The 14,037-nt window shown below is 40.6% G+C and overlaps 2 protein-coding genes across 4 annotated transcripts in view; one reads left to right on the top strand and one right to left on the bottom strand.

Annotated features, from left to right (window-relative positions):
- Nucleotides 1–734: 734 nt before the first annotated feature.
- The window catches only part of TRAPPC3L (trafficking protein particle complex subunit 3L), a 44,272-nt gene continuing 30,969 nt past the window's right edge, over nt 735–14,037 (bottom strand). For 2 of the 3 annotated variants that reach the window (XM_081530938.1, XM_081530939.1), the window contains exons 4-5: nt 5,213–5,398; nt 735–2,840 (exon numbers count right to left, since the gene is read on the bottom strand). In XM_081530938.1, the coding sequence (XP_081387064.1) occupies nt 2,721–2,840; nt 5,213–5,398 (306 nt within the window). In that variant the 3' untranslated portion in view covers nt 735–2,720. Of the gene's footprint in view, nt 3,048–5,212; nt 5,399–14,037 lie in introns of all 3 variants that reach the window. The other variant, XM_081530940.1, reaches the window with a different exon arrangement.
- Nucleotides 7,721–13,897, top strand: CALHM5 (calcium homeostasis modulator family member 5). The gene is made up of 2 exons (XM_081530937.1): nt 7,721–8,382; nt 11,768–13,897. The coding sequence occupies exons 1-2, from the start codon at nt 7,843–7,845 to the stop codon at nt 12,173–12,175; spliced, it is 948 nt and encodes a 315-aa protein (XP_081387063.1). The 5' UTR covers nt 7,721–7,842; the 3' UTR covers nt 12,176–13,897.

Here is a 14,037-nt window from a genome sequence, read left to right as displayed (position 1 = left end):
ACAGGGCTAGTAGGAAAATTCCTAAATATTTTATGCTGTTCTAATTGGGCCTTTTGAAAAGTTTCATCATCTAATTCATATTCATTTAACAAGTGTTCTGCCTGTTGTCAAATATCAGGAGGGCTAGAATTACCTTGAAATGGCAGAATCACAACTTTAATGAGAGCCCATATGGGCCAGAAATCTACTGGAATATTTTTTCCCCGTTTAGTGGCTCGTTCAACATTCTCTTTGACCTGGTGCCAAATTTCTAAATCAAAACTGCCTTCAGGGATTATGTTCAACCGCTGTTTGAAGGCATGCCTCTATGCATTGACGCGAAACCGAAAGTCCTTGAACCTTAAATAAATGATGAAGTAAAGTAGAAAAATGGTGGGGCTTTTCAGCCGTTTGTCCCATAACCCCGCACTTACTGACCTCTGTACATCTCAGTCACTCTGTCCCGTTTGCCAAGGGTGAATACCAGGTCCCTGTTCGGGCGCCACTTGTTGCGGTCTTTTACAGACTGGGACCTGGGGACTGGAGTCAATGAAAAGAAAGAGAGAAAGAGCAATATCCCTCGGGTTACATGGAAAACCAATAAAGCCCATACACAGGACTTGTACTGCTCACGAAGGCACAGGACGTCCTCTCAAGGAGGTCTTGAAAGCCTGGGCGAGAAGGTGAGCTCAGTAGGTTTCCACGCTCCAAAGAACTAGCCGGAAACAGAAAGAAGGATGCGGGGGACCCAAGTCTCTTGTGCAACAAGGGTATTTTATTAGCAGAAATGCATGCTTATATATCTTCAGCAAAATGATTACTCAGCCACTAAAAAGAATGAAATTCCACCAGTTGCAACAAAATGGATAGTCTATTAAGTACAAGGTCGCTGAAGAGAGTCACTGAAGGGATTCCAAGCAGGTGCTCTTTCCCGTGATCTCAGTCCTGGGAACTGTGTGCAGCTCTACTCGTTCCTGTATTCCAGGAACTGATAAGGAACAGAGATTCCTTGAGAAACGGCACACAACGGAAGAAAATGCAACATATTGGATCCCTTAAAGTTGAACGTCCCCTGACAGACAAGTAGGAGAATACTCCAGGGCCTGGAACATTTTCAAGATGGCTAGTTGAGTGCTATCTTCAGAGGGAAGCCCTTAGACATGAATATCTTGGGTTTCTGGAGGAGTGAGTCTACTATAAAGAAGAAATAGAAAGCTGAGCAGAAGACAGAAACATTCCAAAATAAGTTTTGGGGTGGACTGTAGGCCAACATTCTTCTTGAAGGCATCCGTGGAATTGTGATATTATCCCTTCTGATATCAGATAACATCCTTCTTCCATCCTCCTACTCCTGGTCTTCTGTGCAACTGGCTTGAAATGCCTTCCATCGATGCCACAGCTGCTCCAGTGACCTTAACTGGGTCTTGATACCTACCTCAATGTACTTTCAAAGACACAGCTAGGTCGGTGGGGAACAAACAATTTTCCATAGCCTTCTAAAGTCCAAAAATATAGAATTTCAGTGGTGGTTATTTATATCATTTAAGCCCATTGGTATAATTTCAGATATTTATTACATTCAATCCTCTCAGTTTACAGATAAGTGAGTGAGAGAGACAGAGGCAGAGAGAGGCTAAGAGCTGATGTGCCAGGATCAGCCACTGGTCAGGATTAACTGAAGCCACTAGAAACAGAACTGAGTCTGTATGTTTAGGTTCCTGAGACCTAGTCGAGGTCTATCACTACCGTATCATTTACACCAGCTTTAACTGATGGTGCCACACTAATTGTAACTTTTACTTATCATTTGAGTTCTCTGCAGAGCCTAGTAGATTCTGGATTGCTATATGTTTATGGTCTGGTAAAAATTATCATTTATTTAATCCAGTACATTGTGAATTTTAAGTATGTTCTGGTCACAGAATATACTTTGTATGATTTTTAGGGGATAAAAATGATACCAAAATTTCCAGCTGAAGATAAGAAAGTATTCTCAAAGAACATTATTTATCTCTCATTTTATTTCCTGGCCTGACCAACAGCAATATTTCATGAGAAAAGGAAGGAATTTAGTTAGTACCAGCTATTTAAAAATTAAATTAATTAAAATTAAATGTTATTTTAAAAAATTTCAGAGTTATCATCCAAATAAATAGGTTGTCTTGATAATTATAAACCAGTAGTAACTTCAGTAGGCTGAAGCTATAAGCCAAGCCAATATATGAGAAAAGTCTATAGCTATAGATATTTAGTCTATATCTACAGCTTCATAAAACTATGGAAAATTGTGGCAATTGATATTGTTTCTATAAAGAATGCAATATACAATATCTAGAAACTATCTTTATATAGTGAATTTTATATCATTTCATACATTTTTCCAACAAGAAGAGATAAATACACCAACTGTGTAGGTGGTATACTTCTTTTTCATTACCATAAATAAATGAAATAAACAGACTCTCTTAGAATAGACTATATAATATGTAGAATTCATGCTTGCTATCTTACAAGGAGTTATTTGTATGTGAAATCTTGTGGACTTGAGATTGAAAATGTCTGATTTACAAGCAAAGAGAAAACAGCTTTAAATCTTAGTGCCCTGCATTTCAAATTTCTGGCTGATTTATAAGCCTTTTAAATCCCATGCTATTAAGAAATTCAAAATTTATAAGGCTATATATATTTAGCTAATATTAACTCCTCAGCCAGCCAGACTGTGGCACTTTGCATGCTTTTATTCATTTTTTCCATCTGTATTTTTTCTCATCTAGCTTTTTCAGAAATGTTATTCCTATTTCTGTCACACTGTCGCCTTTTAGTCTGTCTTGCAAGAATGTAACATCAGCCGCCAAATGAACCTAGGAAAGGAGAAAAAAAAAAAACAGGCTTGTATCATTCAGTTTTTTTAAAACCTCTTGAATTTTTCTGTTTTTCAGTTTGATATACCCCATAAAGAAATCACTTTCCTTGTGGAATGATAAAAAAGGGCTTGTTCTGTGGATGAAGGGCCCTTTACTGTGTGTCTTCCATTGATGGTCTGGCTGTGGTCAGCTCTGTGTGTGAGTCTGCAAAGAGAAGGGTGGTCCAGGACAGGCTCAAATCATCCTGGTTGATTCTCAGACAAGCCCAGAATGTGGGCCCGTTTTTTCTCACAGTACAGGTCTAAACTATGGATCCAACTCAGAAAGAACACAAATTCCCAACTCAGTGATGGCCTTGACCCAGCGTGCCTTGCCAAACAGAACTTCCAAGGATAAATGGCTTCTTATATGATTCTTCTCCAGCTGACTTGCTATAAGTCATTCTGTCATTAGCTCAATAACATAATTATTTGTCCTAACAACATTTAGCAGTCACTTACGGCTTTGAGAACTATGAAACAACACCAACTAAATAAATTATAAGTATAAAATTAAACATTGAAATTATGGACTTGAATATCTGATACCCAGGCCTTCTTTTCCACGATAAAGCATTTCTCATTTCTCAGACATTGAAGTAAACCCTTAGGGCTTACTTCTCTATTCGTTAAAATACACTCACAAAAGAGCAGCATATTTCTGACCTACCCTCAACAGAGTGCCTTTTTAGTTATTTTAAGTCACAGGAATAAATAAGATAAATAAGCAAAAATACCTAGTAAAAGCAAATAAGTGAAAAAGCTGGGTCTACTAATTAATATTTATTGAGTTTTATCTTACTCATTCCCCTCTCTCACTAAGAATTCCTTGGTCAACCAGCTTGCCTTTGTTAAACCATAGACTTCAGTGTGCCAAATTATTTGCTATTTGAGTGCAAAAACCATACCTTTGTGATGCCCATCACCCAGTAAAAGGATGTACACTGCATTTTGAAATATGGAAGTTAAATGCAGTGTCATTTTTTTCTCATAAGATCTTTCTTGTATTTGTCATAATTTAACTGAAAATCAATTAAAATAATAAGACTACATTGAAGTTATTTGGGTATATGGGACCACATGAGGTCTGATACATATATGTCATTCAGCACGTATAATCAATTGTTATCCATGAAAACTGAAGAGATTTCTTTATTCTATTTTGGACTTGATTTTTTTTCTCAACCTATATGCAATTCACACTGAATTAATTCAACTTCTTTGTCCCTTGAATGAAACATTTTTTGTATGCTTTCGGATATAGTTCTCCTTTTACCTGGAATATTATTTCCCCCTTACCCCAAGATCTTCGCCTAACTGCTTCTTCATCTTTCAACTGTCAGCTCACAGTTTCCCTAGGAAGGCTTCCCTCTCCCCACCCCTGTCCCACCCCAGGTCCTCCCATGACTCTGCGTCATTTGGCGCCTATACTGGACAAAAGAATCCTGAAGGGCAACAACTGTGTCTTGTTCTTCTCTGTATGCTCAACGCCACTTCACAGAAGCCGATCACTATCTTAGTTAAATCAATGAATGATTAGATTTGATTTGATTTAACTAAGCCTCCAGTGGCCCCCAGTGACCACACCTCCTATCATTCAAGTAGTTCCCTCCAAAGTCCAGCAGAATTGATAGCACCTGTGGTGACTAGAGCACTGCAGAGACCTATGTGACAAGGAACTTCATGAAGCCTCCAGCCAGCTGTGAGCAAGGCACTGAGGCCACGTGAGTGAGCTTGAAAGTAGACTCCCAGCCTTAGTCAGGTCTTCAGAGACTGCAGCTCCAACCAACTGCTTGACTGCCTGTGCACTATGCTGTGAAAGGCTTTGAACCATGGCTATCTGGCAAGGCTGTCCCAGGTTTCGGGTCCTCAGAAATCATGTGAGATAATAAATATTTGTTCTTTTAAGCAGCTACCTTTGGGGGTAATTAGTTAGCCAGCATTAGATAATGAATGCTGTGTCATGCTTAGTTGCTCAATCGTGCCCAACTCTTTGTGACCCCATGGACTGTAGCCTGCCAGGCTCCTCTGTCCATGGGATTCTTCAGGCAAGAATATTGGAGTGGGTTGCCATGCACTCCTCCAGGGGATCTTCCCAACCCAGGGATTGAACCCAGGTTTCCTGCATTGCAGCCAGATTCTTTACCATCTGAGCCACCAGAGAAGCCCAAGAATACTAGAGTGGGTAGCCTATTCCTTCTCCAGGAGATCTTCCCAATCCAGGAATTGAACCAGGGTCTCCTGCATTGCAGGCAGATTCTTTACCAGCTAAGCTACCAGGGAAGCCCAGATAATGACTATACACCTGGCAAAATAAAGTATGTGCCTTACCATTTCCAGGGCCCCTCTGATAATCCCACAGAGTAAGTTGCAGTAGCACAGAGAAGACCGCCCAGTGGGGAGCTCTTCCACAAACTCCACTAGAGGATTCTTATCTAGAATCAGGGAAAATTCATTTCTGCTTGCGTTGTTACAGGTCACACTTGGTGTAATTCCCAAGTACATCTTGAAAGCAACCTAGCAAACAGGAAAAAAAAATATTACAAAACTTGGCCTGGAATAAATAACTATTAGTGGAGAAGGAAATGGCAATCTACTGTAGTATTTTTGCCTGGGAAATGCCCTGGACAGAGGAGCCTGGTGGGCTAGAGCCCATGGGGTCACACAAGAGTCAGATACCACTTAATGTCTAAACAGTGACAACAAAGTGGCTAAACTGCATTGTTGTACAGGAGAAACCAACACAATATTGTAAAGCAGTTTTCCTCTGATTAAAGAATAAGTAAATAAAAATAAAGAACTGTTAGTAAGACACCCAAATACCATTCCAGGCACAATTGTTAAGCTTTTAGAGTTCGTAGTCAGAAAGCCTGAGTTCACACTCAGCTTTAAAATTTACTGACCTTACGACTTGTACAATTCTTAAACTCTTTTCATGGAATCTTCTGAAGTATTAGTTTTCTGTGAAAACAGTATGGTTTATGAAACACAAAGTTAAGGCAGTATTTTTGAAAAAAAAAATCTTTTTCAAAAAAAATATTCCTTAGAAGGGTAAGAAATTAAAATATTACTCATCAGCAGCATAATAGCATAATATTTGTCACATGAGTCCAGCAAAGTCTTCTGAATTAGAAGGGACCCCAGACACATGTGCCACAACAGGAAGGAGACAGAGTCCAGGACAGACGGAGTCGAGGAAGATTAAACCCAAGAGTACGCTTTGGGAAGTGGAGGCAGTCATATCACCAAGAATAACGTTTCTGAGAAGGAGCAAGGGCCAGTGGTGGCAGACACATAAGTGGGTCATAAAGCAGCTTTCAAGAAAGTCTGCTGTTTTAAAGAGCTTAAAGAATTTTACAATGTAGAGATAGAGGAAATCTTGGGGACTGTTTCTTTTATGCCTTCAGTTTCACAAATGAGTAAACTGGGATTCAGAGAGGTAAAATGACATGGCTAAGATTACACTATAACTTAATTCCTTGGCTTCTAGTCCAAGTGACTTTCTTGTCACAAAACATACAGACCTGGAAACTGAGGTTTATTAATGGAAATTTGTCAGCTTGATTGTTGTTGTCTTTCAAGTGATTTCATTAATTCATATTAAAAGCAGTGTATTTAATATTAAAAGCAGTGTTGAACCGAAGTGAAGCCAATTTCCTTAAATTATACATAATTAGAAGTACTAAAAGGTTCATGATTCATTCATTCATTCAATAGTACATGTTGAGCACTGTCTGTCTAGCACAGTGCCTGGCACACAGTGGAATTCAACAACTATTTGAAAACCGAATTATTGAATAGGCATTCATTCTGTGTTTGACGTCATCTTTACACCCAGAATACAAAATTTATTAAGATGTAGTTCCTGTTTTATAAGAGCTTACAGTTAAAAAGGAGCTATAGACATTAAATAAATAACTGCAATATTATGATAAGCTCCACAGGTACAATGTTGTATGTTAGGAAGTAACCCTTGAAATATTTACAGAGGAAGAAGCTTCTACACTGTTTATGAATACTGAGTGACTGTTTGCCAGGTAGACAAGGTCAGGTGTGTGTGTGTGTGGGCATGGGGTGGGGGCTGGTATTCCAGATAGAAGGAACATGTCAAGGGCACAGAATACCATGATGAGGTTCAGGGGAAGTTCGCATTTATCAACCTGTGGGCAACAGGGATCCCCAAAGGTGTGAGTAGGCTAGGGAGGAACTAGATTTCTATATTAGAGGGATCTCCTTCATGTCAGCATAGAGGATGAATTTAGGGTTGAAAATGGGGGTAGGCATGAAGTCAAAGGCAGAAATACCAATTGAGAGGTTACTATGATAGTCTAGGAAAGAAATGATGAGGACCCTTCTCACTGTCTTTCACTCAAAACTCAAACTCTCCCCGAACTTTTCCATATAAATTTCAAACAGCCCAAATCCTAAAATCTGATAAAGTCACAGATCAGTTAAAGAGGATGTAAAATGAAGCTTCCAGATCTTAAGTCAAAGCAGCAAAACTTTTAAGTAACAAGAGAAAAATACCATCATGAAAGTCTAGGCTAGGAGACTTGATTTGGCTCCCAACCAATTGGCTGAAACCTGATTTCTGCTAATGTTTATTCCTTGGGATGGAAAATTCCTGAACTATTATTATCTGTAATAGTCAGAATTTCTTTCTGATTCTCAATCCAAGCCACATGGAAATAACATAAAAGTGGAGGCTATTCACTGTGAATTTACTCTCAGTGTTTTGGCTCTAGTGTCATGGCCTAACATCCACCAGTAGGAGGCATTATCTGAACACTGTTGGGAAATATTCATTCCTAGGGAATGACATTGTTTCCTTATCTGGCTGAATTCAGTCTGAGAAGGAGGACTGTTGTTTCTAATGAAGAAAGAGCTCCACCCTCGGCCACTGCCACAGCGGCTCTGCCAATAAATAAGAGCAAAGCGTTTTCCCTCTGTGTATCTCCAACATGGATGCTTTTCAGGGACTTTTAAAATTCATCCTCAACCAGAAAACTGTTATTGGCTACAGCTTCATGGCTCTGCTGACCGTGGGAGGTGAGCGTCTCTTTTCACTCGTGGCTTTCAAGTGTCCCTGCAGCACTGAGAATGTGATCTACGGACTGGTTTTCCTTTTTGCTCCCGCCTGGGTGTTACTGATCCTGGGATTCTTTCTGAACAACAGGTCATGGAGACTCTTCACAGGCTGCTGTGTGAATCCCAGGAAACTCTTCCCCAGGGGCCACAACTGCCGCTTCTTCTCGGCCCTCGGGCAGATCACTCTGAGTTCACTGGTGGCTCCAGTGATGTGGCTGTCTGTGGCTTTGCTCAATGGGACTTTTTATGAATGTGCAATGAGTGGGACCCAAAGTCCAAGACTCCTCGATCTGATTTGCAAAGGCAAGCCTGAAGAGTGCTGGAAAGAACTTTACAAAGTATCTTGCGGAAAAACCAGCATGACTCCCACGGACAACCAAGAACTGAAATTGTCACTGCAAGCCCAGTCTCAGGTAAGAAGGGACAGAGGTGCCTTTCCCCCACACTCCCCTGCCCCCCAGCATAAGCTTGAAGTATTCTCTCTGTACTCCGTTCAGCCAGGGTAGAGCCTGAATCCTGCCAGAACATTCTTAAACTCTGGAAATTGGAAGCGGTGCTTTGTTAAGACAATCTCAGGAAAAGCTTTTCAGAGGTTGGATGGCTAATAAAATTGCTGATTGGGTTGTCTTTTCCACTTCCAAAAAGAAAATCTCTTCTTAAATTAGACATCTGTAAACACTTAAGTACTTTAAAACAATCTCTCTGGGTTGACTTTGTAAATGATGCATGACACTAACTCATTATAGAGTGTTAATGGCAGAGCTGTAATTAGGAATTACTGCCTTCTATTAATTATTTTCAAACTGGTTTTTCAGAGAAACACACACATACATACATAGCATACATCCATTAAAATACAGCTGACCAAATGAGCTAATACTTTTCAAAGTTGCACATCATATAATTAGTGCACAGATTCCCTTGCACGATTTCTGGCAACTGCTATCTCTATGTATAAATATTGTCAAGATGGAAAAGAACTTCCTGTATAAAATGGGGTGTTGGCAGACTTTAAATAGCCTTCAGTGAAACAGGACCATGTTCTCCAGGGTGTTTTCCTCCTATGTTCTGTGCTGTATAGCTAAAAAGTTCTTCTTACATTACTTTAGGAGCTCAAGATTTGGGGCATTGTTTTATTTAACAGAAGGAAATTGTAGCTTTACCTAACTGATACAAGGAAGTAGCTTGTCATTCTTTCAGGGATGTGAGCACAAATCCAGATGTGAGCCTGGCCCTGGCCTCAGGAAAAGACTGAATTCCTGCTTGTGATGAGCAGGAATGACATTTCACAAATCAAAACAAGCAATAGGAGTAGATAAACAGGTCCACATTCTGTCAGGAAGGCTATCTGTTTAAGAATAAATGCGCTGAAAATACTGAGACTTTACTCTTTTTTTTTTTTCAATATAGACTTGCCTTTTCAACAACACATCAAAGCAAAAATCTCTCCCAAACTGGTTGGCAATATATTCAAACGCTCTTCATAAACTAATAAGCCTAAAAATGTTCCCCAATAAAACCTTTTGTTTAATGCATAAAGCACATTTTAGACAAAAACATGCCAGGCTGCCAAACGTCTTCCTTCTTTTGTTGAAGGAAGGTCTTAATTACAAATGTGATGATGCAATGAGTGATTTATGATTTGCGCCCTCAGGTACCAGGCTCCGTTCAGGTAGCAGCGGATCCAAACACTTACCACTGGGTGAGCTTTTCCTTCTCTAAATACAGGCATAAGGAAATCTTGCCCGTCCTGCCACAGCTGAGCCTGGGCACACTGACCTGTTTACTTTTCAGAGGAATGAGAAGGACCTGGGGCTGATTCCTTAGGGGACGATGCATAGAGATGTGGACAAAGGGAGCTGTATCATAGCAGGTGCTGACCGCAGTGCTTCCGACAGGCAGGAGCAGCAAACAGTCCGGACCCGCAGCTGGGTATGTGGGTGGGGGTGGAAAAACTGCCATGTCCATGGGTGGGGCAGAGGAACAAAATCCAGCTGGGTGGCTTTCCGTCCTTTGGGTAGGTAGAGTAGTGGCAAGAACTCCATCTTGGAGTTGCCTAGCCTTGGGTTTGAATCCTGATTCTACCGCTCACCAGCTATGTGACCCAGAGCTACTATTTGACCCCTCAGAGCCCCAGTGTCCTCACAGTTGGGGGTAATAACACCAACCCTTGGAAGGTACAGAGATGATGGACATAAATGGGCATAAAACTGCTGGCACACAGTAAGTATTTTAAACTGATGAGAAAAATGCCAAGGTTTGAGGGAGAAGACCCATGCAGAATGGTGTATTATTGAGGGCTGGGGTGGAACCATCCGTCATGTGTAGTTAGATCCTGGGTAGCATGAATTAGGGAAGAAGAAGAGGGCTCAATGCTCAGCACTCAAGTGAAAGCAAGTTTATGCAAAGGCCACGCAATGAGGGGAGGAGGGCCTGAAGCTGATCAAACAGTGAATAATTCAGCAGAATTGGTTTAGATACTGAAGTGAGATGGCCTACAGGCCTACAGGAGGATGGGCTGTGTGGAAAAAGATAGAGGTTAGAGAAAAGAGGAAGATCTGATAGAGTCAACCACAAGTGACTAAAGTAAATATAAACACTATCGCACGATGGGAGCTATACCTCATTTCTTAATCACGTCAGAAAGATACCCTATATTCAGTAACGCCTTTACATAGACATGGATACAATTGAAAAATAGCAACCCGTGCTAATAGTTGATACTTACTGAGTCACGTGGATGTCTACATCATCTCATTTTAATCCTCTAAATTACATTCTAAGGAGGGTAACCCCTACTTTACAATTGAGGAAGCAGAGGCACAGAGAATACCTGTAAAAAAGTGAAAATTGAGATTTAAACCCAACCAGTGCCAACCCAGAGCTGGCACTCATGTGGAGTCTGAGTCAGAGTTTAGAAACCTTTAGTTTCCAAATAAGCATTGGAGCTTATTTGTTGTTCTATTACGGTCAGCATGGGTTCACTTGCAGATTGTTATTTTTATGTTCAGATAGGCCCATCTGCTGAGAAATACTAAGGGCCATTTAACTAAAATATTAAGAGAAACTTGGGAAGAGCTTTGTTAGTTGTTCACGTATGAAATTAACTCCAATTGTAAAAAATATTGGGTTGGCCAAAAAATTCATTCCGTTTTTTTGTGTGTTTTTTTTGACATCATATCCTTTCAATGTGTTATTTTTGAGAACTGATGTCCAAAAGTTCATTTTTTTTCCCTTGGCTTTTATGCAAGATTCCAATTCTTATAGCTTCAGTTTCCTTATTGTGCTACATTTGTCTTGCATTATACTGAGATAGGATAGGATAATGAGTGATGATACTTCTCTCAGGGAGGGTCTGCAGTTCTCTGTAAACAATGTAATGTGGGAAAAATCAGTCACTGGTCATGAGTATCCACGGATCAATGCCTGAAGATACTCCACTAAGGAACTAGTAACATGCTCACACACAGAATTCTTTCCTTTAAAGCTAGTACTATATGAGGGCTTGGTTCTTCCAGTTCTTGGATAATCGATATTTTTGCTCATTTCCATTTGCCTGCCTTCTGGGTATTTTTTTGCATACCAGCACTGGTGGGCAGGATGGAGAACAGAGGTTAGGTAAACCTTAACTTTATTTGACTGTAAACAAAACAAAGAACAAAACTTGTTAATAATTAACATGAAGGATGTCAACTGAGGTCTGCTATTAAATTAGCCATACACTTCCCAATAACTCGACCCCGTCTCTGTGAGAAGTGGCTTTGCTTTTGGTGTGCTCAATATTTCTTTCTTTCTAAGATTCTAGGATGGTTCCTGATTTGTTCCGCATCTTTCTTCTCTCTGGTCACCACGTGTTATGCTCGCTGCCGATCTAAAGTTAGTTACCTTCAGCTGAGTTTTTGGAAGATGTATACACAGAAGGAGAAGGAGCAGTTGGAAAACACATTCATGGACTATGCCAAAAAGCTGAGTGACAGAAACCTGAAGTGTTTCCTGGAAAACAAGAGGCCAGATGCCTTCCCCATGCCCACCTTTGCAGCCTGGGAGGCTGCTTCGGAGCTCCATTCCTTCGACCAAAATCGGCAACACTACAGCACCCTCCACAGGGTGGTAGAGGATGATCTGGACCTTCGCCCGGAGGATGAGGAGACCACAATGATGCTTATGGGTACCGCCCAAAACATGCAGTTCACCCACCATCACTGACTCATGGGGTCCAGACATCTTCCTCCTGCATCAACAGCTACCTGACTATCTCCACGTTTTCTTCCGTTTAGTATTTCTTGATCAGACAATAACACAAAGGGAAGCAGCTTTTGAGACATGACAAAGGTATCATGTGCTCAAACTGATGCTGAGTGACAGGCCAAAGATGGTGACAATGGTGCTCTTGTATTGGTTGGGGGTTGGGGGTTGGGGGTTGGGGGTTGTTCTCAGGGGCTTCAGGTTCTAAGATTTGATGACTGACAGTGAGACTCATGCAAGAAGTTCTGCCACTATATGTAAATACAGTCACGGAATCCACGGGGAGCGGTGGTGACGTGTGAGTGAGCATAGTCCCCTTAACAGACTTCTGTTATTAACAGACTTCCCACTTCCACAGATCTGCGGGGTAGTTGGTAGAAATCCTTGTAGTAAATCTATCTTACTACCTTCCAAGGATGTATGAAATGCTACCATTTAAAATTCATTTCCTTGGAATCTGAAGACATCAGTTCTCAAAAATAACACGTTGAAAGGATATGATGCCAAAAATTCAGAGCTTTTCCCATGTTTCCCCTATGCATTGAAAGTAGACCCCTGGAGTCAGAGCTGTATTATGACTTTTGTGGGCTCTAGGCACTTTTGCCTTCATGGGCTTATTTCTACATTAAAATATACACATGTACACATACACACAAGCACACACACACCTATACTTATGACTATTGATATAAAGGCATATATTAATATTATATAGGGCTTCCCAGGTGGCTCAGTGGCAAAGAGTCTGTCTGCAATGCAGGAGACCCAGGTTCAATCTCTAGGTCATGAAGATCCCCTGGAGAAGGAAATGGCAACCCACTCCAGTATTCTTGCTTGGGAAATCCCATGGATAGAGGAGGCTGGCAGGCTACAGTCCATAGGGTCACAAAAGAGTTGGACATGACTTAGCAACTAAACAGCAACAACAATATTAATATTATATGTTAGAACTTTTTTTCAACCTTGAAGTTCATTTATTACCTTGTGACTTTATAAGAAACTAAAAACACTTTAGTGGGCTCCTACAGAATGCAAATTTTATATTCTATTATATAATATATCCACATTAGTTTAAATATATAGATATATTAGTTCCCTCTAAATCTCTGAGTGGAATCAATATTTAAGGAAGAGATATCATGTTTTATGCTGTGGCTCACATCTTATACCATGGAGGGTCCTTGCCTCCTCATTGGAGAATCCTGGGGCTGAATTCCTTATTACCATGGAATATTATCCTAAATTGGGGAAAGGATCCTATAGGTATAAGACCTGACACATATCCTTGGGAACTTGGAGGTGCAGAGTCAGGTTGTGTGTGTGTGTGTGTGTGTGTGTGTGTGTGTGTGTAGATGGGACAGTGAGAGGTGGGGGCTGTGAGGTTGCAATATTGTTTGGGTTTTAAACATGGTGTGTGTGACAAATGTGTAACAATTGGTTACTGAAAAAAAGGTAGTTTGCCCATTTGAAGTGTTTGCCCATTGCTGTGTTGTAATTTCAAGTTACCAAGGTGATGTCACTGAAATCAGAGTTAGGAAGAGATGCTAATCATGGGCAATATGAGCCAGAACTTTCTAAGAAGATTTTGTGGTGCATTTACTTTCATTCTAGCCAAACTGTCTCTGGTACAACTTTGGTGCATCTGAGTTTCACTGCAATAAAACCTAACCATGGTATATTAAACATGGCTTAATGGCTCCAATTGAGAGATAGAGTTTTTTCCTTGAATCTGGCCTTAATGAACCAGCAATATGTAGCAGAGGTGAAGCCGAGTTGCAGAACTATTTCAGCTTATGCCTTGGTCTCTGGCAATGCTCAATCTG

The sequence above is a fragment of the Giraffa tippelskirchi genome, chromosome 9 (assembly GCF_054371585.1).
Source record: "Giraffa tippelskirchi isolate mGirTip1 chromosome 9, T2T-mGirTip1v1.2.pri, whole genome shotgun sequence".
NCBI lineage: Eukaryota > Metazoa > Chordata > Mammalia > Artiodactyla > Giraffidae > Giraffa > Giraffa tippelskirchi.
The sequence above is the reverse complement of the archived record's forward strand: the minus strand, read 5'-3'. Positions and strand labels throughout refer to the sequence as shown.